The sequence below is a fragment of the Geotrypetes seraphini genome, chromosome 16, assembly GCF_902459505.1.
Source record: "Geotrypetes seraphini chromosome 16, aGeoSer1.1, whole genome shotgun sequence".
Classification (NCBI taxonomy): domain Eukaryota; kingdom Metazoa; phylum Chordata; class Amphibia; order Gymnophiona; family Dermophiidae; genus Geotrypetes; species Geotrypetes seraphini.
In genome coordinates, this window is record NC_047099.1 from 47,752,453 (window position 1) to 47,780,320 (window position 27,868).

The 27,868-nt window shown below is 46.6% G+C and overlaps 2 protein-coding genes across 2 annotated transcripts in view; both read right to left on the reverse strand.

Moving 5' to 3' along the window:
- LOC117349840 (complement C3-like) overlaps positions 1–11,556 on the reverse strand; it is a 43,835-nt gene extending 32,279 nt beyond the window's left edge. Inside the window, exons 1-8 of the mRNA XM_033923445.1 lie at positions 11,448–11,556; positions 8,012–8,219; positions 7,111–7,273; positions 6,869–6,939; positions 5,814–5,902; positions 4,482–4,564; positions 2,572–2,659; positions 2,144–2,246 (exon numbers count right to left, since the gene is read on the reverse strand). Of these exons, the coding sequence (XP_033779336.1) occupies positions 2,144–2,246; positions 2,572–2,659; positions 4,482–4,564; positions 5,814–5,902; positions 6,869–6,939; positions 7,111–7,273; positions 8,012–8,219; positions 11,448–11,509 (867 nt within the window). The 5' untranslated portion in view covers positions 11,510–11,556. The remainder of the gene's footprint in view (positions 1–2,143; positions 2,247–2,571; positions 2,660–4,481; positions 4,565–5,813; positions 5,903–6,868; positions 6,940–7,110; positions 7,274–8,011; positions 8,220–11,447) is intronic.
- Positions 11,557–14,203: 2,647 nt separating this feature from the next.
- Positions 14,204–27,365, reverse strand: RDH8 (retinol dehydrogenase 8). Its single transcript, XM_033925674.1, has 7 exons — positions 27,274–27,365; positions 27,042–27,176; positions 25,775–25,936; positions 22,020–22,199; positions 21,784–21,877; positions 21,174–21,357; positions 14,204–16,455 (listed from the first exon to the last, which is right to left on the reverse strand). The coding sequence occupies exons 2-7, from the start codon at positions 27,145–27,147 to the stop codon at positions 16,231–16,233; spliced, it is 951 nt and encodes a 316-aa protein (XP_033781565.1). The 5' UTR covers positions 27,148–27,176; positions 27,274–27,365; the 3' UTR covers positions 14,204–16,230.
- Positions 27,366–27,868: the final 503 nt, after the last annotated feature.

A 27,868-nucleotide genomic window follows, 5' to 3' on the forward strand; every position in this document is an offset into this window, starting at 1 on the left:
GAAATTCATATGAAATCATTATGAAAACAGATGATGGGAGCATGAAATTAGAGCAGACTTGTGGTAGGAAGAGCAATGACTTTATACAGAAGTTATAATATTACATATGTAAATTTCAACAAAGAAAACCCAGTTGCCCAGCTTAGCAAAAGCCACTGGTACAAAACTGGCCCGCCGGCCCACTTTCACTCAGTTGAGAAGATCCTCTCTCCATCCCACCCCAGTCGCCAAGTGCCACGGCATGCTAGAGCCTCCCATGCAACTCAGAGGTGGCTGCGTGCTTGTATTCTGAATAATTTAACCGTGCGGGGGATTGGGGAAAAAGTTCTGGGGCTGTGTGTGTCCTGGATGTATAGTGTTCTGGCTACTAGTGGTCAGATGGAGAGAAGGAAGCAGGTGGCATACACCTGTGGAGACTGGCAATGTGGTAAAAGCGTATAGCGTAGCTGGTTTTAAGAAAGGCCTGGACAATTTCCTGGAGGAAAAGTCCATAGTTTCTTATTGAGAAAGACGAGGTCAGACTGGTGCTTGAAAGTTCTCGCAGCTGGAGTAGGAGTGGAGAAACACGTCCTGCTGTATGTAGTGTGTGCAGCCAAGGGTCTCTCCTTGTGTGTGTGACTAGCAACCTAGTTACATCTTCCATTAAAGGCCAAGCTTTCACCTGTTTCCTGAAGTAGAGATAGTCTCGTGTTAAGCAAAGGCTTTCAGGGAGTGCGTTCCAGAGTGTGGAGGCTACTCCGGAGAAGGCTCGTTGGTAGGCATCACATTGCGTGGTGTCCTTTGGAGAGGGTTTGGTTAGGGATACTCCTTGGGAGGACCTTAGTGACCTTGGAGGTGTGTAGAGGGAGACACTATATATGAGAACTGTTGACATCTTGCTTTACCAGCATTCGGATCTCATTATTGGTTTGTGGTTATCATTTGGGACTCCTGATGCAGGCACCATAGCCAAAACACGGTCCGTGTGACTGTTTTAGACCATTTGCATATATATTTTATTTGCTACTAATAAAGAGGGGTTTGAAGACCAGACACGCCCTGCTCTTTTTCTTGGATTTGGGCTTCTCCATGTGCAGAGGTGACTGTGTCTCTCTTTTGTGGTTGCTTCGGGTACTCTGGACCATTTCCATTGAGGGCCTTAAAGATCAACTCGATATTGTACTGGGAGCCAGAGAAGGTTTTACAAAACTGGTGCGATGCAGTCATGCCGCTTAAAACCTTCTATTAGTCTTGCTGCAGAATTTTGAATCAACTGGAGCTTTGCACTCAGACCAGTGTAGCGTGCATTACAGTAATCCAGTCTTGATGTTATCAAGGCATGTACAACTGAGAGAAGGGAGGGAGACGGCGTAGTTGTCACAAATGATAGAAACAGCTCTTGCAAGTTGCTTGGATTGAGGAGATTAGAGTAATAGTTGAATCTAGCTGTATTCCAAGGTTCCAGACTTGTGATTTTTTTTTTTTGTTTATTTTGTGTGTGTGTATGTGTGTGTGTGTGTGTGTGTGGGGGGGGGGGGGGGTTATATTGTTAGGGAAGAGACTCTGGCTGAGGGACGGTGTATTAATCTTTCAATAAACTAGAAGTCAGTGGTTCTCAAACCTGTCCTGGGGAACCTGAGCCAGTCAGGTTTTCGGGATATCTGCAATGAATATTCATGAGATGGTTTTGCATGCAAATTTGCAGCAAAACCAACAGGCTGAGGCTCCTCCAGGATGGGTTTGGGAGCCAGTGTTGCACATCTGGGCCACTCATTGTAGGGTTCGTGAATCAATGGCATCACCCAAGGGTGTCGACTAGCAGAAAAGTGGGAACCAGGGCCTGGGGTGCAAGATGAGGGTAGGGGTGGGAAGTATGGTTAAGTTGAAAGATGGTGGCCGATTTGAGAAAAAACCTCCCCTCCCCATCATTTTTTATGCCAACTGCTTTTTATCAACTGGTGACGGCCTGACCATGGCGCAGGGGTTTTCAGCCCTGTCCCAGTCAGCCAGATTTTCAAGATAACCTCAATGAATAAGTATGAGATAAGTTTGCATAACACTATCTCATATACATTCATTATGGATATCCTGAAAACTTGAGTAGCTGGGTTGATAAGAGGGTATTGGGGAGGGGGGAACCCAACCAACATCCGTTGTCACCCACCTTAGTCCTGATAAGCGACTCATCCAGTGTCACCCTCTGGGGGTCCTTCGTGATCCCAAATATCGCAATGGCATATCCATCGACCGGTTTGTTGTACACGTATCTAGCACATAGCACAGGAGAGTGGGTGGGTGGAAAGGAGAGATGAAAAAATGTGAGAAATACAAGAACGAGAAGGGAGTATCCTCTGTGGGTACAGTTGCCAAAGCGGTCCAGCCCTTTGTCCTCACTGAAGATGATCAGCTGGCTCTGGGGGCTCCCAGACTCAGACCAGATGTGATCTTTCCAGCTCTTCCCTGACTAGTTGGGGGACTTCAAATGGGGGTCATTTGGATCCACCCCTCTACGAAGCAGAGGTGAGGATGGGGCACAGCCATTTCAGATATCTGATCTCCTGGGTTGTGGGCGCCCTCTGTTACCCAACTCACTTAGCGCTGATCTCGATGGTAAGTTCTGGATTGTTGATGTAAAAAAATTTCTTTGCTGGTTTCAGCATCACTTCAAAGGTGGGGAGCACTGAAATGAAAATGGGGAGCAAAGTTTTTAATAGCTGTTCCAGTTCCCTCCTTTCCATCTTTTCCAAGCCAGACTGTCATCCAGGTCTACTTTTACCCCAGTGCATGTTGGGAATTGTAAATTAAGCACCTCTAACAAACCCTTGGGCTACATCTCCCAGCAGGCAATGGGGGACGGGGGAGAAGAAACCCGGACTGGATTGGCCTGAGCATGTGCCAACCCCATTTGACAAAGCACCATTGCCACCGTTGAAAATACCCACTGTCTTTGCTCTGCCGCACCCCTCTGTCAATCTTATTCCTAATTTTCCACCCTCTTTCTATATCAGGGGTTCTCATCCCAGCCCTCGGAACACATCTAGCCAGTATGTTTTTCAGGCTATCCGCAATAAATTCGCCTGTGATAGATTTGCATACAATGGTGGTAACATAGTAAATGACGGCAGATGAAAACTGGAACGATCCATCCAGTCTGCCCATTAGTTATACCCATTACAAATACATGATTAAATTAACTTGTCTCTTTGATATTTCTGGGTCGTAGACTGTAAAGTCCACCTGATATTGTCCTAGGTTCCAAATGCTGAAATTGCCATCTAATCTAGCCATTGTGACATCACTGCTGAGGTTGGCTCTTAGGCACTGGTGGAATGAGGCATTATGACATCACAATCTCAGCTCTGGAATGTTGCTACTCTTTGGGTTTCTGCCAGGTACTTGGGACCTGGGTTGGCCACTGTTGGAAACAGGGCTTGATGGACCTTCGGTCTGTTCCAGTATGGGAACTCTTATGTAAGTCAAGTATAGGACAATCAAACCGTTGTGACCTCACTGCTGAGGTTGGCTGTTAGGCATTGGTGGAATGAGGCATTATGACATCACAGTCTCAGCTCTGGAATGTTGCTGGGTTTCTGCCAGGTAACATAGTAACATAGTAAATGATGGCAGATAAAGACCTGGACGGTCCATCCAGTCTGCCCATGAGTTATATCCATTAAAAATGCATGATTATGGTAAATTAACTTGTCTCTTCTTTGATATTTCTGGGTCATAGACTGTAAAATCTGGTCTTGTCCTAGGTTCCAAATGCTGAAGTTGCCGTCCAAGCCCACTCCGACCTATCCATCCCCAGCCCATCCTACTCCAAATCATCACATATGGGACACAGACCGTGCAAGTCTGTCCAATACCAGCCTTAGTTCTTTAATTTACATCCTTTGTTTTCTAATTAGAGATCCTCTATGTTTATGCTACACTTTTTTGATATGCAAATTTATCTTATGCATATTCGTTGTGGATATCCTGAAAACCTTGACTGGCTGGATGCGTCTCAAGGACTGTGTGGAAAAGCCCCATATTAGTGCAACACTCGGCGCAGGACTTTTCAGCTGTCCGTGCTGCCTTCATGCTGTAGGTATATCAGTGTGATGCCTGCATGGGACCCTGCTCCAGATCTGCGCTTCAGTTAAATATCTGATGTTCAGCTCTCCGTGCTGTTTACATGCTTTACAGTTTGCATGGGGCTGTGGTGCTGGCGAGTTGCACTTAGTTTAATTTGGATCTCTGTTGATCCCAAACAACCACTCAGGTTTTTAGGATACCCAGAATGATTAAACAGGAGGATTTACAGCTTGCAATGCAGAGAAATATCTAACTCATGGAAAATCCTGAAAACCTGGCTGCTGGAAAGTGCCAGAAAAACAGTGAATAGAGGCCCCAGGAGCAGCAGATGTGAACATGTAAAGGCTAGGAATGGCTTAACCCACGTGCACATATGATGCATAGCTCACCAGACAAAGACCACGGAAAGGTTGATCACTTACCGAATTCTCTCACTTCAAACTCTGTGCTGTAGATCTTCTGAGGGGCATCCTGGAAGTGGGCCAGGATCTTCCAGGATCCAAAGCTGTGACATAAAATGAACATTAAAAAAAAAAGAAGGTATATATATATCCATATTTTAAAATGTGTAGTTTTCTATATATGGAGTCTATTAGCAGGGGAAGCTTTTGGAAAATTAGATCTTTTCACTTACAGGTCTTATTCTGATGCCAGGTAGATTTTCACCTATTGTCCATGCAGGAAACTGCCAGCTTTATTAAATTGTTTGTGGATACTGCAGAGTGAGAATGGATCAGGAAGCTCAGGATACAAAAAGCCTGATTTTTTTTTTCCCATATTCCAACTCACACAACTTTGGTTCTCATTGCTGGAGTTTGTGGTACAAAGAATTAGCACATCTGGGCTTAAAAAAAGGATTGGACTAATTCTCAAAGAAAAAGTCAGAAACTGCAATTAAGATAGACACGGGGAAAGCCACTATTTATCCCTGGCATCGTAGCATGGAATCTTGTTACTTTTTGGGATTCTGACAGGCATTTGGATACTGGGCTAGATGGACCTTTATTCTGATCCAATATGCTAATTATTATGACATAGTGCTTAAAAAAAAAATGAAGGGTGGGCTGGGGGTGGGGGTGGAGGAATTGCATACAAATTCAAGGTCTGAGAATAGATTTATGAGAAAAATAGAGTCTTGACATCAGTACAATCGGAGAAGAAAAACCCTATGTAATAATACTACTAAGTGGTTGATTTAAAACAAACCAGAGAAAATATTTCTTCACACAACGTGTAATTAAACTCTGGAATTCGTTGCCAGAGAGTGTGGTGAAATCAGTTAGCACAGCAGGGTTTAAAAAAGGTTTGGATAATTTCCTAAAAGAGAAATCCATAGGCCATTCTTGAGATGGCTTGGGGAAATCCACTGCTTATTCCTAGGATAAGCAGCATAAAACCTTCTTGGGATATAGCTAGGTACTTGGGACCTGGATCGGCCACTGTTGGAAACAGGATATTGGACTTGATGGACCTTCGGTCTGTCCCAGTATGACAGTTTTTATGTTCTTATTCTTATAGAGATACTGATCCCATCCAATGCTCTTCAGTGGTGACAGGGATTCAAGTATGGTTTATTCCTGTCCCGAGGAGCTTACGATCCGGGTGTGTAGTTGGGCAATGAAGGCTATTTGGTAATGAAGGCAAGATTTGTATCTTAGCTTTTCTGGTTCTCAGACTGGGCCACTCCTCTTCCCCAACAGCACTGAGTTGTGAAATTACAGAACCCCCCCCCCCCCTTGTCCGGCATTCTTTACCTGGCAATGTCAGGGATCTGTAGGCTTTGTGATAACATTCCATTTGGAATATTTTTTTGGTCCTGCATCACCACCGCACCGTCTGGATTCTGCAAGAAAGCACATCATCAATTCGCCTGCGCCTCTGGAATGGAGGCAGCACATGTAGTCGGCAGGGAAATCTGATAGAGACATGAGCTGGGTTTATGGTACTGGGACAAACCTTTGTTTAAATCAGACCCGGAAGATGCAAATTTTTTTCATAACAATCGTAAAATCCAAACAAATGAAAGTTTTTACTGTGCGTTTCTTTTGCTCAAATCATGGAGGACGGTCATCGCAGACAACATCACGAATGCGCCACTTGATCCCAGAGCTGTCAAGTTACCCTGTTCCAGGAGGGAGACTTTTGACCAGTCCTGGTTTTGAACCTACATCTGAATCCATGCTGCTGGTCCCATAATGCATAACGATAGGCTTGTCAGAACACCAGATCTGGCCAAAATCTCCCTCTTAGAACTGGGTAACTTGGCAACTGTGGATGCCCAAAGGAGAAGACATATTTTTTCTGTTGAATTTTGTCTCCTGGAATCCAATGTATTTTGCAGATATAGATGTTGTAGGGTCCTAGAAGCTTATAGGTATGAGAGAGAAGGACAGATGCAGAAAGGAAAGCAGAAGTTAATCAGATGTGTTTAAAAGGCCCTTATTAGTACAGGACTTTTCAGTTGTCCGTGCTGCTTTCATGCTGTAGGTAAACCTGCATGGGGTCCTGCTACAGATCTGTGCTTCCGTTACGCTCTCCGTGCTGTCTTTATGCTTTCCATGGGGCTGTGGGGCTGGAGAGTTGCTTTTAGTTTCATTTGAATCTCTGTCACAGGACTCTTAATAGGAGTCCTCATCTCACTCAGGTCAACACAGAGAAGCTGAGCCAGTCCTGGTTTTACCCTGCTGCATGCTGGGACAAGAGTTCATGCTTTTCTTACAGATATTGTAAGCACATGCAAGAATTAGGAAATGGAGAGAGACAGGTTGGGGGTCACACTGTCACTGCTATAACCAGGGGAGCATCCTACCTGGGTATCGATGACAACCAGTTTAGTGATGGGGTCCAGTGACTGGTCCATGGTGAACACTCTGTAATTAACTTGATATAAATAAATGTTACATTAGCAGGAAACTCTCTCTCTGGTGTTCATTTAGCTTATTGTACAGTACCAACTTTTGGGAGCTCAGCTCCTGTCCTTATTACATAGCAGGAATAAGCTACCCCTTTCATCTCCCCTCCTTTTCCCTCCCTCTTCTTCCCAGTGAGTACCTCGCTTTCCAGGCGTGTAAATGGTCTTGTCTGTCTGGATGAAAATATACCCCATATGGGGGGAAATGAGGACCATCTTCTGCAGGTTAAACTCAGCTGCTGAGGCACGGATATCGACGTACTGCTTCTCCTTGGAGTCTGATGAGACGTATGAAGATGGGATCTACAAGGCAGCAAAAGAGGTTAGTCACAGACAACCACTCTTCTAACCTTCCCTCAGCTCCAGTGATATCCATGTGCCAGGTCAAGTTTTGGCCCCATTGCATGGTGGGACTTGTAGTTCTGGTCTCCCTAAGGCTACCGCCAGATTCATCTTCAGCATGATTTATTTATAGACTTGTGGCATTGACGCCATATGATGGCCTTGCTTTCAAATCAAGCAAAGATTTCTCATGAAGATTGATTGGGGGGGAAGGAAGATTATCTTGAAAATCACACCTCTCTAGTCTAGGAACCTCTGGTGCTTCTGACCATAGATGCAGTGGGGTAATAGATCCAGGCCTGGAGATTGGATCCAAACCTAGGGTTGAGCTCTGTTGGATGACAGGATGGGCTTGCACTGTTAGAGAAGCTTATTATCCAAGCACTAACCGTGTGGCCCAGAACACCTCACTGTCCATCAACCTGAACTGATAAGACAGGATGCCCTCAGGATCCATCTCTCCCCTGTGCATGTGATGAAACCAACTGGTTATCTCTTACCTTAGTTATACCCTAGCCCTAGGCCAATAGATGGTGATGATTTTAGGTGCAATCTCAGATGATACCACTATGGTAGAGTTGGCCAATATACTCTATGTTGTCAGAGAAAAGTTGGAACAGGCTTAGTTTTACCTTATCCCTGCCCCCTCCCGTTCACTAGCCAATCCCTTACCTCTCTGGCTTCTCAAATCCCCCCTACCTTAATTGTAGCAGTGGCCAGACAGCCATTGACTTTGGGTTTCTCTGAACATCGAAGTTGGATGGAGGTTCTGTTCAATACTTGGTTGTTTTTGGGGAACTCAAAAACGGTGATGGTGACAGTTGTGGACTCGCTGAAATCATGGGCATGGATGACAATGTTCTCGTCGCTGTTCACACGCAGCACATTGGGGGTCACAAGCATAAAGCTGAAAGTCATAGAACTCATATTAATGCTATCCTAGCCCACCCCTAGGATATGTCTATTCCCACATCCCATGAGTATGTAATAATGCAAAGTTGCTTACCTAAAATGCGAGGTTTCCGTGCAAAACATGATAAGCAAGCCACACACAATTGACATCATTCAATGTTGCGGTCTTATCCTGCCTCTTATGCCAGCACCTATAAGACCTTCTATAATACTGCAGGATGCGGGCGACATTGTACAGACCTAGCTAGGAGAGAGTCCCTGTGTAGTAGAGCTTAGGATCCACTGCAGACATAGAGACAAACTGAGATTCTGAGCTTTTTTTTTTTTTTTTTACATCATAAGCTCACTTAGTCCCTAATTCTAGAAAGTTCCATGTCCAAATTTTCAAATAGGATACAAATTTACATGAAGAACTTATAGAATAAGTTGTTGCAAGTGTAATTAATGACTTAATTAGTTGCTAATGGGCCTTAGCAATTAATTATTAGCTATAATTGGTGCAACCTGGGACCAATTGGTAGTTACAGGTATAGTCAGCATTCTCCAAGTTACACGATCAAGGTGGCCAATGTGATATCAATTTTTTAAAAGGGTTCCATGGACAATCTGAAAAATTACAGGCAGATAAACTTATCAGTGCTGGGTAAACTGATATAAATTACTATTAAACCCCCACCTCCCAAATTACTGATCACATAGACAGATGTGATTTAATGGGCTGGTGTTAACATGGATTCAGCCAAGGGAAATCTTGCCTCACCAATTTGCCGTTTTATTGAAGGTGTGATAAAGGTGAGCCAGTTGATGCCGTGTACCTAGATTTTCAAAAAGCTTTTGACAAAGTCCCTCATGAGAGACTCCTGAGGAAATGAAAAAGTCATGGGATAGGGGACAACATTCTGTCGAGGATTTAGAACTAGGAGGGTTAAATGGACAAGTCTCTCAATGGGAGAAAGTAAAGGACGGAGTGTCGCAAGGATCTCCATGTTTATACATGAACTGGAAATGGGGTTGACAAGTGAGGTGAAAATTTGCAGATGACAAAATTAAACAAGTTAAATTGCCTGCAGACAGGAAGAAAGGGATGCAATAATCAAAATCATAGTTATCTGATGCTAAGTTTGATTTTAGGAATCATCACCCAAGAAAAAGATCTAGGTGTCATCATGGACAATCCATTGAAATCTTCCGTCCAATGTATGGCGGTGGCCAAAAAAGCAAACAGAATGCTAGGAATTATTAGGAAAAGGATGGTAAATAAGACCGAGAATATTAGAATGCTTCTGTATTGCTTCATGATGGTAACTCACCTTGAGTATTATGTTCAATGCTGGTCGCCATATCTCAAGAAAGATATAGCGGAATTAGACGAGGTTCAAAGAAGAGCGACCAAGATGATAAAGGGGTTGGAACTCCTTTCATATGAGGAAAGACTAAAGAGGTTAGGGATCACGAACAGATCAGAGAGGGTTATCATGCCGCTGTACTGGGCCATGGTACGACCCCACCTGGAGTACTGCGTCCAGCACTGGTCGCCGTACATGAAGAAGGACATGGTACTACTCGAAAGGATCCAGAGAAGAGCAACTAAGATGGTTAAGGGGCTGGAGGAGTTGCCGTACAGCGAGAGGTTAGAGACATGATCGAAACATTCAGGATAATGAAGGGAATAGACTTAGTAGATAAGGACAGGTTGTTCACCTTCTCCAAGGTAGGGAGAACGAGAGGGCACTCTCTAAAATTGAAAGGGAATAGATTCCGTACGAACGTAAGGAAATTCTTCTTCACTCAGAGAGTGGTAGAAAACTGGGACGCTCTTTTGGAGGCTGTTATAGGGGAAAACACCCTCCAGGGATTCAAGACAAAGTTCCTGCCAAACCAGAACGTATGCAGGTAGGGCTGGTCTCTGTTAGGGCACTGGTCTTTGATCTAGGGGCCGCCGTGAGAGCGGACTGCTGGAACACTGGTCTGACCCAGCAGCGGCCATTCTTATGTTCAGCTTGGAAAAGAGATGGCTGAGGTCTTCAAAATCCCCAATGTGAACGGGTAAACATTAATCAATTTTTTTTTTTTTTTAACTCTTTGAAAAAGTATAAAGATAAAGGGACACATACCATGAAGTTACATAGCAAAGCACTTACAACAAATTAGAGAAAAACGTGTGCTTTTTTTTTTAACTTGATGTACACTGAAACTCTGGAACTCATAAAACAATAAATGTTGCCACGTTTAAAACAGGTTTGAATAAGTTCCTGGAGGAACAGTCTGTAAACCATTATTAAAGTAGAGATGGGGAAAGCCACTGTTTTATCTGTGGTATTTACGATCTGGACAGGTCCTGCTGGATTGTCCTTTGGTTTGACCCAGTAGGGCTGTTCTTGTGTACACATGTTTATGTAAGTTTTGATATGTCGCTCCTGCATTTTACTAACCCTAAGCGATTTAATAATAATGATCATAACTTTATTCTTATATACCGCCAGATTGGCAGTTCTAGGCGGTTTACAAGAAAGGAAAGCTGGACAAGTCCTAGAAATACATAATTTTGAGTGATAAAAGCCCATAAAAACTTAAGTTACAAATCTATCAAATAATTGTGTCTTTACTGATTTTCTAAAAGAGTAATAAGATGAAACGCCTGGAATAATTTTACCAAACCAGTCATTTATTTTGGCTGCCTGAAAAGCAAGAGTTCTATCAAGAAATCTCTTAAAACAACAGGATTTTATGGTACATGTGGGCTTGGTGGAATAGTTCAAGGAAAAGTGGGAATCAAGGGAAGCTGGAGACATACCAAAGACCGATTTAAAACAGATACAGGCAAATTTAAATAAGACTCTTGCCTCCATTGGCAGCCAGTGCAACTTTTGCTAATAGGGACCGATGTGCTCCCATTTTTTCAGGCCGAAAAACGCCCCTTTCTGTCCCGAAGGTTCACAATCTAGCTAAACTAAAAATATGTAATAACAACATATAATACATTTCCAAGATCAAAAATCAAAGAAATAGAAAATTAAAAAGAAAATAAAACAAATTTAGTTGTCGTGCTGTATTGTATATTTACTGCTGGTGTGCCAATAAAACATGATTTATACTAAAACAAATTTAGGAGATAGAAAAGTCCCTGATGGCAAACGGTCGTATTTTAGTGCAGGTCACAGCACCCTTCACACTACACATCCAAACAGAAACCCTCAAACACACACAAAATGAAAGGACTTACTAATTGGCAGCGTAGGAGAGCTCAGGGCATAGGACGAGGAAGAGAAGGAGTCCAAACTCCATGCTGTCCTGCCTGGGATCCTAGTGCAAAATGAGCCACTCTTCACCTTCCTCTGTTTTAATTCCTGGCATGAGAGTCCATGCTGGGCTGATTCCAGGAAAGCTGCCCCCAGCAGAAGGGAGGGGGGGGGCACAGTCTCTTTTGAAAGTTAATAGTCAACTATAGATGTTGCATGCTTTAGACAGGAAGACACTCCGTCTTCCTGTAAAGGTGGAGTGATCTTTCCATGAGCCGGACAAACCTTTTTGTTTTCTTTTTCTCTTTTAAGCTTATAAATCCTTTATTGAATATCGGCTTGTATATTCATTATAAATAGACAAACAGATGCATTAAGTACCAGTAGTTACGGCAAACAAAGAAAGAGTCGTCAAAGGAACAGTGGAGCCTTCAAGCTTTCTCTATGGTTTCACACCATTTTCATTTTCCATCCCAGAAAGTCCCTGATGCCCCCTCCCCGACCCCAACTTCAAACTAGGGCTGATATGAATTGGAAGATATAGATTACATAGAGTGTGAGGACAGCCCAACAAGTCTGCCCACTCAAAGAACCCTCCCCTAAGCATTTCCCGGGAGTGATCCCACATGTTTATCCCATCGTCTCTTGAAGTCGAGCACGTTGCTGGCTTCGACTACCTGACATGGAAGACCATTCCAACAATCAATCACCCTTTCGGTGAAGAAGTACTTCCTGATGTCGCCATGAAGTCTCCCACCCTTGAGTTTGAGTGGATGCCCTCTTGTTGCCGTGGAACCTGTAAGGAAAAAGATATCTTCCTTCACCTCAGCACGGCCTGTAAGATATTTGAACGTCTCTATCATGTCTCCCTTCTCTCTGTGTTCCTCTAGAGAATATAACTGCAGCCTGCTTAGCCGTTCTTCATATGGGAGATCCTTGAGTCCTGAGACCATCTTAGAGACCATATAGATGAATCATTGTCCCTCCAAAGAGCAGTTTGCATATTATATACAGGCACTTGGGGTCCTTTTATTAGGTGCGCTAAATGCTAGACATCCATTATATTCCTTTGGGTAGGGTTACCAGACGTTTGGATGTCCCCGGACACGTCCTCGGGTCCGGACGGCTTTTCAAAACCCAGCACTTTGTCTGGGTTTTGAAAAGCTGTGTCGGACAGGGAGGCAGTCTTCACATGCGTGGACGCTTCATGATGACGTCACACGCATGTGACATCATCATGTAGTGTCCGTGCATGCATGGACTTCCTGCCTAAGAAGGCGGGCAGTGGAGGCGGGGCTTGGGCGTGACTAGGTGGGCCTGGGGGTTGGGATTTTCCCAAAGGAAAATCTGGCAACCCTACCTAAGGGCATCTTAGTAAAAAGAACCCCGTAGTTTGTACTGAGATAATGGAGAGTTAAGGGCAGGGTTAACATATGGCTCCAAAAAATGGGGATCAAAATTGAAAACCTTGCCCATTTCAAATTTGTGAGCAGTGGCTGTACTCAAGCGGATGGCCTAGCTGGTTTTAAGAAAGGTTTGGACTAATTTCTGGAGGAAAAGTCCATAGTCTGCTATTAAGGGTGATGGGACAAAAACGGCAAGACAATCGCGCGCAGGACTTAAACTTAATTTTAAAGTGCTCCAAGGGGGTGTGGGGGGGAACCCCCCACTTAAGTTAGTACTGTTGCTGCTGTCGTTGGGGGTGTGTGTGGGGGGGAAACCCCCCCATTACAGACGAAATTGACTTTTTTTCCTAAAAAAAAAGGGGAAAACGCCTCTTCCTTCTATAATGGGGGGTTCCCCCCCAACACCCCCACCCAACAGCAGCACAATCAGTGCTAACATAACTGCGGGGGTTCCCTCCCCAACCCCCCGCTCGGAGCACTTTAAAATTAAGTTTAAGTCTGGTGCTGAGGTCCTGCGTGCTCCGTATTGTCGGTGCTCGATTGTCCTGTGCGTTTTCGACTATGAACCGTTAGTAAGATATGGGGGAAGCCACTGCATGGAATCTTCATACTCTTTGGGGTTCCAGAATGTTGCTACCGTTTGGGTTTTGGCCAGGTACTAGTGACCTGGATTGGCCACCGTGAGGATGGGCTACTGGGCTTGATGGACCTTTGGTCTGACCCAGGAAGGTTCCTATGTTCATCCATAACTAATTTTAAAGAAAAGGGCCTCAAAGAGAGAAAAAAAAATCCCCCTAGCAAGTCGTCGTTGTTCTCATTGGCCCTGCTGTGAACAAGCTTTATTTCTTTACTCTTTTTTTATGTGAGGTCTTTAGCTTTTCCCCAATTTGTGTCCAGTGGACTGGACTGTATTTATAATGGAAAAGCTGGTTTTTTTTAACCCAAGAACTTTTTCTCCTATATAGGAGTTTTTATCTCTCAGGGCCAATGAGAAGAACTATGATTTGCTAAGGGGGATTTTTTTTTCTCTCTCTCCGTTTGAGTCAAGATGTCTTGTTGATTCTGAGGTGGGCGAGGAGGGACCGGGCATCCCTCCTGCCATAAGAGTTCGGCGGGCGGTTGACAGCAGTGACAGGAGGCTGGTTCTCCTGTCACTACTGACAGGGCTCTGCCCCGACTCAGTCGCTCAGTAAATGGCCAAGTTATCGTCCCCTCACACCCCCTCTAACCCATCACCCACCCCATGATTACAAAACCCCCTTGCCGTACTCACACACTTATATCCTCAGCAATAATGTTATCGATAAATAAAACACAAACACTTTATTGATGGTAATAATCAGGCTGCAGCTTTGTTTATTGGGACTAGCAATAAGCAATGAACAAGACATTGCAATTACAAAACTCACAATTGTATTCCCCTGATCCTGCCATCTCAGCAAGAGCCTAGGGGTGGTATGGATCTCCATGCCCCTCTTCCGTGCCATGGGCCTCAAGACATATTCGCTCACTCGAGCTCCCTTCCCCTTAACCGCTTATCCTCAGATGAGCCTAGGGGTATAGGCATGGACCACCATGCCCCTCCCCTTACAGGGTCACCTGACCTGCAGCCTCACCACTCAACTGAGCTGACTGCCAAATACCCGCTCATCTTCCGATAAGCCAAAACCTTGTAGCTCGGGTTACCGCCGCTGCGACAATCCTAAACCCCTCAAATCACCTGATCAAACCCTATATCCATAGGGGAGGGTGGGTGGGAAAGTTGCCTCCAAGGGACAGGGATGCACGCTGTTCCTTGGAAGCGTGGAACCTCTAACCCCCCTCCCATCATGCCCTGCTTCCCGTTGCTCCACCAAGTCCTTCCTTTCTACCTCCTATCCTGCTACCTCCCCCATGCCCTTACAACTGTCTCCGCATGGGCGACTACTTGGGCCATGTTATCGTCGCCCATCGAGTCAAGCTCTTGGGCTCTTTTTTGCGTGCAAAAAAGAGTGAATCAATCGCTGTTTAAAAATCAGCCAGAGAATCGGCCAACGGTGATTGAATCGCTATCTTTAGAGAATCTGGGCCTAAGTTCTAGTTAATGGCACAGAGGTGTTTGTGTGATGCAAACATGTATTCCAGGCTTCAAAGGGATCCACCTTAAGATGTGTCAGTACCAAAGCTGAGTTATAGAAGGAGCAGGGTGGGAACTCCCCCTTCTCCAGGGCTCCTCAGAATTGGGTGATCGGGATTTGGGGCAGGTTCAGACTAGATTGGGAACTCTAGGGAAATGCAAAGGAAAGCAGAAATCTGAAGTCTAGACCCTTCCCGATGAATCTCTCTATTGCTTGGCTAGCCCCTCCCTTATTGCATTGTCTGTCTCTCTTCAGGAAGCCATCCTGGATGAAGAACCTGACTGAGTGTGGACAGTGTTACACATACTTATGAAATGTTGGCTGTGGGCTGAGAAGACAGGTTGCAGCCTTTAGACTCACCACCCCACCCTCCTGCCCACTGAGGTAACAGGGCTCCGCTCAAGAGCTCTGGATCTCAGGAAGGATTGCCATGGCTCGGGTAAGAAACTGGTCCAGTCCCTGGCTTTGCCCCTAGTCCCCATTGGGAATCGTAGTTCTGATTTTCTTGTGGGAAATCAGTGAGGGGGAGGGAAGGGAATCAGAAGAGCCAGCTACCATGTCATATTTGCTTAGAAGAGAGTTTTAAATCTTTTAAGGCTCTTCTTTAAAACCCTTCTTTTTAAAAATCAGGACTTCAACACAGATACCTTTGAGGGACGCATCTATTGATCTCCTTTCTGCGTTTCAGCTAATTGGCGAATATCTCTGCAACGTTTCGATCGGGGGCATAGAATGTTATGAGCTGTATTTGTTCTCGTGCAGAGCTGCCAAGTCACCTGTTCCAGGAAGGAGACTTTTTTTTCCTCAGTCCTGGATTTCTTCCAACCTTATCCCAGTGCATTGTGGGACCCGCAGACATGGGCTGGAAATACTACACTGCTTTGGGATGTAAGTTTAAAACCAGGACTGGCCAAAAAGTCTCCCTACTGGAAGGGTAACTTGGCAGCTCGGCCAAGTTAGGTCTTTGCTGTTTTCATAATGGAGTTCCTTTATTTTACTTTTTTCTTGAATATTTTTTATTTTATATTCCACTGTGATCTATTGTAAGCTTAAGCAGTATGTTAAATTTCTAAGCAACATAAACTACATATCCCAGAATGCAATGAGGCAAACCAAGGACTGGATCGTTATGCTCTCGTATGACACAGAACTGAGAAAAATCCAGAACTCCTCACTACACCTCTCCCCTGCAGCATCCCTAGATGGAACGTCCGGCCTTGTATTTTTATCCCAAACGCTCTGTCTCAGGTGGGCGAGATGCGTCCACGGAAGCAGCTACAGGTGAGGCATTTGAGGAAACCGAGACTGAGGTGGAACAGCATGCCGTGCCTGAAGAGGAGGTTATAGAAGGTCCGCACTGAGAGGTTCCCCGTCTTGTCTGCATATTTCAGTGCCGTCAGCGGCGTGTAGAAAGGATTGGTCTGGCGGCGGAAATCGGGCCGCTCCATGCTTATTATATCAGCAGTCACCTAAGGAGAAGAAGCATAAGAACATAAGATCAGACCAATGATTCATCTAGCCCAGAATCCTGCTTCCAACAGAGGCCAGTTCAGGTCAGAAGTACCTGACAGAAACCCAAAGAGTAGCACAAATCATTACTTCTACACCATCTGTCTAACACTCTTAGAGGGTTATTCTATCAAGGGTAGGATTAACATATTGAAGGATGGGAAAACCCTACCCCATTCCACCTCCAGCCCCTCCCCCCTCCCCCCGATAGCCTCATCTCTTTTTTGCCAACTTCCAGACCATGTCTGGAGGCCCTTCAGCATGCGTGGTTGCGTGTGACGTCATCCATGCATGCTTATTGAAGGCCCCCAGACACGGCCGGAGCTCAGGGCTTTCCAAACTGCCGGGTTTTGGAAAGTTCATCTGGGAACCCGGACAGTCCTCTAAAAAGAGGACGTGTCTGGGTTTAGCTGGAGTCTGGTAACCCTATAGGGTGTCTAGTCTTAGGTTCCACAAAGCTGCCTACTTGGAGGCCATTCTAGAAATGAAAGTAGGCCTCTCACACGCTTTCGACTACCAGGGTAACATGTCAAATACATGCCTAGATTTTAGGTGTGAGCACATACAGTTAATATAAAGCTCACACCTAGATAACTTCTATCACTTTATAATCTATATATGTAAACACTACATCCATGTGAGATCCACCTGCAGAGCACAGGCTAACTGGAGACCCCACTTTCAAAAAGATCTCAAAGGGGTGCATGGTCTTTGTCATAAGGCTTAAAGATCTCAATCTGTATACTTTGGAGGAAAGGTGAGAGAGGGGAGATATGACAGACGTTTTAAATACCTACGTGGCATAAAAGTGCATGAGTTGAGTCTTTCATTGGAATGAGAGGGCATAGGATGAAGTTAAGTTCAAGTTTATTAATATTTTGATATACTGACCATCAGAAGTATCTGGTCGGTTGACAATAATAAAAAAAATAAAAATTATATATAAAAAGCAAAATAAAAATGGGGGGATATTACGAAGGGTATGAGACAAAAGGGGAGAAAAAGGAAGGGAAATTTTTAAATTACATTATATAAATAAAAATAAAATGAGGGGAGGATAAAACGAGAAGAAAAAATGGGGTGTCGCTTCCTGGAAGCGTTTTTGTTGTCCCTTTTTTATTTGGGAACTCAGTTGGAATTTTGATAAGCGTCTTTAAAGAGAAATGTCGTAAGGTGTGTTTTGAACTTGTTTAAGGGATTTTCAGAACGAAGATTCGATGGCATGGCATTCCAAAGGGAGGGCGCGACAACAGAGAAAATTGCGTTTCTGGTGTAGTATAAATCTTTGATTGGAGGGACTGTTAGTAAGTTCTGGTTAGTGGATCTGAGGGCCCTGGAAGGAGATATTTATCAAGGAAGGCTAAGAGAAGAATTTTAGAAGTTGTTCTATGAGAGAGGAGTAATCTAAGGAAATACTTTTTTTCAGAAAGGATGGTAGATGCATTGAACAGTGTCCCGGAAGAGGTGGTGGAGACAAAGATGGGAGAGGCACTGAGATCTCTTAGAGATGGGCAGACTGGATGGGCCTTTAGGCCTTTATCTGCCATCATAGTTCTGTGTAATCAGGGATTACATAACTGACTCGGATTCCAACATTTATGTATTGTTCCTCATAGAATGACCCGTCTTACACTGGTATTTGTGGTGCCTTAGCACGGAGCTGCTGTTGCTCCTCCAGAAGAGGTCGGGACTCCTCTGTCAACACAGCAGATCAGCTCTAATCCCTGAATCTGTGTGTGCAGCCTCAGGGCGAGTCACTTTATCCCTTTGTGTTTTGGTTCTAATCCCCACTCTGTCACTCAGTGGCGTACCTAGGGGGGGGGGGGGGCGGGGGGGGGGCGGGCCGCCCCGGGTACCAGCCCTGAGGGGGTGTTCCCGGCCTTGCCGCTCAGTCCCCCCCCACGCCCGAAGGACCGCTCGCCCCACTGACCTTCCAGCACACCTATGAAGCAGCCCGCAGCAGGATCGCGACGTCAGCAATCCCTCAGCTGCTTGGGCGCTGCTTCCTGCGCCGCGGTCCAGTCCCTCCTCTGACGTCAGAGGAGGGGGCGGGACCGCGACGCAGGAAGCAGCTCCTAAGTAGCGCAAATATAGCTGACGTCGCGATCCTGCTGCGGCTGCTTCATAGGTAGTGCGGGGAGGCCAGGGGGGCGAATGGTCCTTCGGGGTGGGTCGGGGATCTGACCCAGTTCTAATACCTCTCCGTCTCCGTGCCGACCGACCCCCTCAAGGACCGACCCTTGGAAACATGTTTTCAGGCTTGGAATCCAGTTAAAAGGCAATAGACGCTCTGTCTATACCTGGGACCAAACTGAAAGAAATTTGTCCAGCCCTGGCAAGTTCAAACCCAACTCAAACCAAATTCTGCACTCCTGGGGAAGGGGGAGGTTTTGCTTCTGAGAAAGTGCTCCTTAGTACATCAGAATCTCTGTCTGCTTCTTGGCACCAGCACTGGAGAAATAATGAGACGCCCTACTTTCTTTCTGCATGTGAAGCCATCTGGAGGGGGGGGGGTGTGTGTTTGTGAGTACCAGAAGGCACTGCGAGGAAGGAACGGGGTATATTAGTAGATCTGTGTGTGATGGAGGGCACTAGGGCCAGCAGGAGTGAGGTACATAGTTAGAGCTGTAGAGGGGGGGGGGGGAGAAGGAGGGTGTCCCTATTGCAAGGGAGGAGTGAGGTTTTCCCTCGCCTTTTCTTCAGTCCTAAAGTTCACATTTTCTGGCTTTGGCTGCCTTCAGCAGTCATGCGACCGGGTAACAAAGCCCCCCTGACCCTGCACGCTGTCTGATTCGGCTGCTGTTGAACAGTTTGCGTGCCGGAACCCTTCTCAGGCTGAGTGGAATTTGGGTTATGAGCTGCAGGGAGTGGTTGTGAATTTCTCCGTGAGAACCTTGTGCATCCTCCTCCAGCTTGAGTCCGCACTAGACGTCCCCACGTAGACGTCCGCAATAGACGTCCCCACTAGACGTCCGCAATAGACGTCCCCACTAGACGCCCGCACTAGACGTCCGCAATAGACGTCCGCAATAGACGTCCCCACTAGACGCCCGCACTAGACGTCCCCACTAGACGTCCGCAATAGACGTCCCCACTAGACGCCCGCAATAGACGTCCCCACTAGACGTCCGCAATAGACGTCCGCAATAGACGTCCCCACTAGACGTCCGCAATAGACGTCCCCACTAGACGTCCGCAATAGACGTCCGCAATAGACGTCCGCACTAGACGTCCCCACTAGACGCCCGCACTAGACGTCCCCACTAGACGTCCGCAATAGACGTCCCCACTAGACGTCCGCAATAGACGTCCGCACTAGACGTCCGCACTAGACGTCCGCAATAGACGTCCGCACTAGACGTCCCCACGTAGACGTCCGCACTAGACGCCCGCACTAGACGTCTAGTGCGGACGTCTACGTGGGGACGTCTACGTGGGGACGTCTAGTGCGGACGTCTACGTGGGGACGTCTAGTGCGGGCGTCTACGTGCGGACGTCTACGCGTGCGCGTCCTCGTGCGCGCGTCTTACATTCAGCACCAAGTGGCAGAAACCTAAACCCCAAACTCAGATAAATGCATTCCCAGGCCTTGTTCTCCCCTCCTCCAGGTCAGATTGCTGTTGAAAGCTGAGGCAACAGGAAATACGTCAGCCTCGGGGAGGATCGGAACTCAAGCTGGAGGAGGATGCACAAGAGAAATTCACAACCACTCCCTGCAGCTCATAACCCAAATTCCACTCAGCAAACTGTTCAACAGCAGCCGAATCAGACAGCGTGCAGGGTCAGGGGGGCTTTGTTACCCGGTCGCATGACTGCTGAAGGCAGCCAAAGCCAGAAAATGTGAACTTTAGGACTGAAGAAAAGGCGAGGGAAAACCTCACTCCTCCCTTGCAATAGGGACACCCTCCTTCTCCCCCCCCCCTCTACAGCTCTAACTATGTACCTCACTCCTGCTGGCCCTAGTGCCCTCCATCACACACAGATCTACTAATATACCCCGTTCCTTCCTCGCAGTGCCTTCTGGTACTCACAAACACACCCCCCCCCCTCCAGATGGCTTCACATGCAGAAAGAAAGTAGGGCGTCTCATTATTTCTCCAGTGCTGGTGCCAAGAAGCAGACAGAGATTCTGATGTACTAAGGAGCACTTTCTCAGAAGCAAAACCTCCCCCTTCCCCAGGAGTGCAGAATTTGGTTTGAGTTGGGTTTGAACTTGCCAGGGCTGGACAAATTTCTTTCAGTTTGGTCCCAGGTATAGACAGAGCGTCTATTGCCTTTTAACTGGATTCCAAGCCTGAAAACATGTTTCCAAGGGTCGGTCCTTGAGGGGGTCGGTCGGCACGGAGACGGAGAGGTATTAGAACTGGGTCAGATCCCTGAAGAAGCTCATTCTCCTTCTATCAGTTTGGTTCGGTCAGTGTCACTGACTCTCTGCGTAATCTCTTCAGAATAAGCTTCTTTTTCTCCCTGTATCTCAGTTCTAAGACTCTTCTTAACCTGTACTTGCAATCACCTACTTGTCATTATTGTCGCATGAAAAGAGATGGGGATACTTTTCACCCCCAGAGGTGGATGCACATACCATGTTTCTGAATTAGTACAACTTGCCACCTTAACACGACCCCTTTGAGATCAGATGGTAAAGGGCTCATAACCCTCCTGTCATAAGTGGCCTCACCTTTGCCACGGTCTCGGGGCTCTGTCCAATGGTAGCAAAGATCTCTCGGGAAGCGGGCAGGTAGGTGTCCTTGAAATAACTCTGAGTTTCTGCGTCGGTTCCTGGGAAGTCTGACCGAGAAACCTCCTCCATCAGCTTCGCCTCGAATTCTGTATTCACTGGACCAGGCTCCACCATAGACACGCTGGGGACAGGTAGAGAGGAGAGCGTTGGAGCCCAATAATTGGGGAGGGAGGCGGCAGCTCTCTTTAGAAGCTGGGCTGCACTGGCACCTGTGGGTGCTGGCTACTGGAAATCCCTGGCAGTGTTAAATGAAACAGATCAACCCCATTAAACCAGCTCTAATCCCTGGCACCGGGGATGCGTTCCTTCATCTCCCCATGCCTCGGTGTTAAGGAGTCAATTAATGGAGTTGTACTGGCTGTTAATTTGACCTCAGTAGATGTAGCTTAACTTGTTGTGTTATCCACCGTTCCGTGAGTATGTGGCAAAGAACTTAAAAGCGAACATCGTTCTCACCTCAAATCTTACTGCACTTGAATAAAGGGCTGTGCTATAGTCCGGGTGAACAAACCTGACCAAGCGCTGATAGTGCTACTGGTACACTTACAAAATGTTGAATTTTAAGAGCTGAACCGCCAGGCTTTCACAAAATCCTTCGATGGCGAATTTGGAGGCTGCGTACACATCATTGAACACGACACCTGCAGTGAGAGAGACACATTGACATTCAGGGATGGAAAGAGAGCCAGCGTGGGAACAATCTATATCCGCTCCCCTCCCCTGGAGCAGAGGGCAGGTGTCCTTCAAGAAGACGTGGTTGGCGGAGAGCGGTGAGACTTATACCTTGCAGTCCCATCACGCTGCTGATCACCACGATGTGTCCGCACCGTCTCCTCTTCATGTCGGGCAGCAATGCCTTGATCACACGCACAGTTCCGAAGAAGTTGGTCTCAAAGACCTTTCTCATGTCATCAATAGTCAGGCTCTCGATGGGACCAATCTGCCCCAGGCCGGCATTGTTCACTGCAATTAGAAGCACCCCGGAGGGAGAGAGAGATTGGTTACTGATGGCCAAAACACATCCCACTTAGGGGTGAAGACTGGTGAGACCAGCCAATCAAAAGGCAGCCTCGCAGCACTTGATGACATTGCTACAAACAAGACTAATGTCAGGGTCGAGTGCAAGCAAGGAAAAGTGTTAGGGCCAGGTGACTTGCCACATGGTGAGATGGTGGCAGAAGTGGGATCCCAGTCCTGTGCTCTCTTTACTGGTAGGGGCCCTTCCTCATGTGGTCTGATATTAATATTAATAAGGGCTCTTCTTTTCCCCTTCTATCCTCCATGTAAAAAAGAAACATTTCTTCAGCCCAGAACACCTCACCAGAGTTTTGAAGGTGCCACTGACTCCAGCTCACCAGCAACAGCCTGGACCAGTCCTGGGCAGTGGTGTACCAAGGGGGGGGGGGGCGGTCCACCCCGGGTACAAGCCCTGAGGGGGTGCTCCTGGCCTTGAAGTCATTGGCATCCGGTTCCCCCTCCCCTGACATCCGGTTCTCCCCCCTGGCGTCTAGCGTCCGGATTTCCCCCCCGGCCCCCCCCCGCAATGTTTGCGGTGGAGAAGCAGCCTGCAGCAAGATCGCGATGTCAGCGATCCCTGCACTGCTTCGGTGCTGCTTCCTCCGCCGCGGTTCCGCCCCTCCTCTGATGTCAGAGGAGGGGCGGGACCGCGGCGGAGGAAGCAGTGCAGGGATTGCTGACATCGCGATCTTGCTGCGGACTGCTTCTCTACCGTAGGTGGTGCGGGGAGGCCAGGGGGATGAGCAGTCCTTCGGGGTGGGGGGCGAGCGGTCCTTCAGGGTGGGGGGGCGAGTGGTTCTTTGGGTAGGGTGAGGCATCGGGCCTTCAGGGTGGGGCAGGGAGACAGGCCTTCAGGAGGACATGCCTTCAAGGGGGACAGGCAGGCAGGCAGGCCTTCGAGAGAGGGACAGACTTTCAAGGGGGGGGCAGGCCTTCAAGGGGGACAGGCAGGCAAACCTTTAAGGGGGGACAGGCCTTCAGGGGAGGGGGGCCCAAAGAGATGCGCATATGCCGGACTTTGGGTGGGAAGAAATAATGGGTCTGAAAATAGAGGAGACGGAGAGAGATGATGGACCATGGTTTTTAGGGAGGGAAAGAACAGAAAGGGAGAGAATGGATGGTGGGATGGTGTGGAGGGATGGTGTGGAGGGGGGATAGAGATACTGGATAGGAGGGTAGTTGGGAAAAGAAAGGGAGAGATGGTGGACCCTGGGGTGGTGGGGAAGGAGGGAGATATGCTGGATGAAAGGGTAGTTAAGAAAAGGTGGATCTGTGGAGGGAGACAAAAAAAAGGAAAGATGTCAGACATCCGGGGGAGGGAAGGGAAACGGAAGGGGTGGACAGAGATGGCAGATGGATGGTTAGCACGGAGAAAGAAGGAGACCCTGGCAAGCAAATTATCAGAAGACAACCAAAGCCTTGGACCAACAAGATTTGGAAAAATAACCAGACAACAAAAGGTAGAAAAACTAATTTTATTTTCTGTTTTGTGATTACAATATGTCAGATTTGAAAAGTGTATCCTGCCAGAGCTGGTGTTAGACCGCAAACGTGAGCTAGGATTTAACAGAGAGGAAAAGTCTTTTTTGTTTGTTTTGTTTATACCACAGCGCCAGTGTGGTTAGGAGAAGGCAAAGGGGGTGAAGAGGCTATAAAATAAACCCACCAGGATGTTTGAAAAAAATACCCAATTGGGCAGGAAAATCGAATCGAAAAACCAATTCAATAGGCTGAATCGAATCAAAATTTTTTTCCCTGAATTGGGCAGTACTAGTTTGTGCTACTGTCTTAGACTTTAGGACCTGGGATTGGAGAGAGATGGCATCCTCAGTACTTATAATGCAAGTGAAACGAGGATTTGGTCAGACTTTTGAAGGGTCTACAGAAGAAAAATATTGTATAGGCCGGGGACATGAGACAGCAGGAAACGGGAACTTTTCTTTCTTCTATTTTTGTGAATGGCAAGGCTGAGGATGTCAGAGAGTTCAGTTAAAATATGTGCTTTATAAGAAAATATAATAATGTGTTTTATAAAGTTTATAGCATTGCTGGCCTACCTGGTGAGGTGTTCCTAATGGTGGTGGTGGTGGCGGCAGCGTGTCAATGTGTTGAGAGGAAGAGGTGGTCTGGGAAATTCTGCTGAGCAAACTCTGGACCCATTTCCACCCCCCAGTTAGTCCACTCCACTGAAAAGGTTCACACACTGAGTGGGTCTTTGGGTGTTGTTTTGGGATCTCTTCCAGTGGTTTGTCAGTATCTCCTTGTGGTTGAAGGAAGGAAACTTTGCTAACCTTAGCATTGACCTTCAGAATATGTTTGTGTGGCATTAGGCTATGTAGTGATCGAAAGAAAAAACCAGACCTTTGCACATTTTTGCACTATATGGTGGGTGTATGAGGAGATTCACATTTCCTGCACAGCTAAGTCCTTGTGAAGTTACCTTGTTCTTTCTGTATTTGACATCTAGCAAGGTCTCTGTTTGGAAGGAAAGATCTAAGCTTAAAAATGAAGTGGCCAGAATTATGGTAAAAGCAGATAGCGTTGCTGATTTTAAGAAAGGTTTGGACAAATTCCTGGAGGAAAAGTCCATAGTCTGTTATTAAGACATGGGGGAAGTGTCTGCTTGCCCTGGATCGGTTGCATGGAATGTTGCTACTCTTTGGGTTTTGACCAGGTATTAGTGTCCTGGATTGACTACCATGAGAATGGGCTACTGGGCATGATGGACCATTGGTCTGACCCAGTTAAGCTATTCTTATGTTATGTTCTCATCTGTAGGGGTCTTTGTTTTCACTTCTTATTTTAATGTATTTTTTTTCTGGGAACTTATCAGTGTTTTTTATAATGGGAACAAAAATGGAAGAGAATTAATGTGTGTGGAATGGGGGGGGGGGGTTACTAATTTCTTCAGCTAAATAATTCAATCCACCTCAACCAGACATATGAGAACTCACGCACCATTCACACACCCTCCAACCAAAATCGTCAAAAGAAAAAAAACTGTTCGACAACTTCCTAACGCTCGACCCCCCAACTCTACAACCTATTGACATCGACCACAGACTACAAAACCTTCAAAAAAGAAATAAAAACCCTTCTATTCAAAAACACATAAAACCGAACTAACACAATCAGAACTGTCCCAAGCATCACCTGCAACTACTCCATATGTACTTCTGATGTCATGACAATTCAGACATACTGTAATTTATGTTATGTTTGGATTAATGGTTACATATATGACGTTCAATAAAAGAAAATTTTCACTGCCTGTTTCTATTATGACCATTTATTTTTCATGGTTATTACAAAAAATATTTTTTTACATGGAGGGGGGGGGGGTGTCAAAAAATGATGGGCCCCGGGTGCCACATACCCTAGGTACGCCACTGGTCCTGGGTTTGCACCTCTGAGATTCTGGGGCTCAAGGGAAACCCAGGATGGACCATCCTGCACCCGTTGACCTGGAATTGCCTGGCAGTGGCCTTAGAGCTGATTTTAAGAGTTTGTTTGCCTCTCACCCACAACATCGACCCTGCCCTGGAGGACGGCACTGAGGCATCTTGCCACCGATTCGTCACTGCAGATGTCCAGCTGTGCAACTGTCAGCGTGCTTCCTAGGCAGACCCCTGCAGCCTCCTCTAAAGGACCCTTCTTCCCCAGATCCCTCATGGTGGCAATCACTAGAGAGAGAGAGAGGATTAAGCAAAACCCAGTAAGAGTTTGTGTCAGTGGTGGGATTAAAAAGTACAACTTGTCCTATGCCAAGAACATCTTTATAGTTGGATCCAGATCAGTCCTGAGAGTTTCTTGAAATCACCATAACACCCCCCCCCCCCCCAGTTTCCTCTGTATTCCTCCAAACTGTCTCCAGTGGCAATGTCCAGGGTTGTTCTACGGAGGCTTCAGTCACTATACCCACACCTAGATTCCTCTGGCAGGAAAGTGCTGAAGTCTTGTACTCATCCTCTTTTTGTCCCACCCCCCCCCCAGCCTCATCCACTTATTCCCTCTCTTCTGGCTCAAAAAGCCATGTGACTAGCCCTTCCTAGGAAAAGAGGATTGGGGATGATGGATAATAATACTTTCAAAGTTAATCTCGATTAAGCCTAAGGAGGACAAGTAAACTGGGACACACAACACCCCAATCTACTTAAAATCCTTTTAATCTGCCTGTGGGCCATCTATGCTGGGAGAGGAAGGGGTTTCAGCCGTTTGTAAAACAGCGACACCTGGTGACCAGACTGAGGAAGGGAGCTGTGGTCCCTGGCCCAGAACTGCCCCCTACCACAAATATTTGTGAAATGAAGGCTCGTGGCACTTAACCCAAGAGAGGTGTCCTGGAAGTACAAAGGATGCCCCCCCCCAACACATACCAACAACATGAGAAATAAGATGAGTGATAGACCCTCTGAAACTTGTTCTAATTGAAGCTTCTATAGAGAGACCATGGTACTAGAGAATGGCACAGGGACAAGTCCCGTCCCTGTCTCTGCCCCATTCCTGTAAGCTCTGCTTTACCTGCACAAACCTGAAGCACTTATGATTTTAAAGTGTTTGTTTGAGGCTTATGCAGATGAGGATGGAGCTGGCAGGAAAATAACTCTCCGGGACAGGAAAATAAGTTCCCCCAGGGACGGGAAAAAATTTGGTCCCCGTGTCATTCTCTACATGGTACCTCCCTTCACTCAAGGTTAAAGTGCTTCCCCTTTCCTCTAACTGCTCGTATAACTGAGATCACTTATGGTGGCATTTCAGTAAGAGGTTCTTGGCTGGAGACAGGGTTACCTTGATACTGTCTCTGAGGATCCTTGGCAAGCTGGACAGCGATTTTCAGGCCAATGCCACTGGAGCACCCTGTCACCAGGACGGTCTTCTGTCCACTGCCAGACATGTCTTTCTGTCGCTCTCGGCTGATGGTTCCTGGAAAAGGAGGAAAGGGCTCACTTATGCAATATTTCTTAATCACCTCTCCCTCTCCCTCTCCCCCTCCCTCTGGACTCGGAGCATAGATGCTGACTTAAGTATTCTGTAAGGGAAGTTTAGCATCGAGAAGCCGTTAGAGACTGAGCAGTCGGGGGGCTTAATCCTGGTGCCTGGAAACGCCCCCTATATGAAAACCTCAAACCGAAAATGACCACTTTATAGGGCTGCAGAGTGGAACAAATATTCTGTGAGCTGTGGAGGATCTCGCAGTACAGAAGACACCGTCCACTTCTGCACCTAATGCAGTTTTCTAGTGGATCCTGTGGGATCTCACAGCACAGGAAATGAAGCCCTCTGCTAATACCGGAGCAGCTGGGAAAAATGAATAAAAGCCAGATCACAGCTAAAAAAATATCCTAAGAAAGCTCGAAATGTTTCCATGACCGGACAGCAGGTGACGCTATAAGACTAGTCATTTTCTGAGGTTAACTTTAGGGTCTCCAGAGATGCCAAGAGAGCCCTAGATTTCTGATTGTCCCATCCTGGTGCATTATGGGGCTTAAAGCACCGATTTCAATGGGGCGAATCGGGCAGTACAAACCCCTCATTGCTTTGAGCTGTAAGTTCAAAACCGAAGACTGCTCAAAAATCTCCGGCCTGGAACTGGGTAACTCGGCATCTCTGGGTCT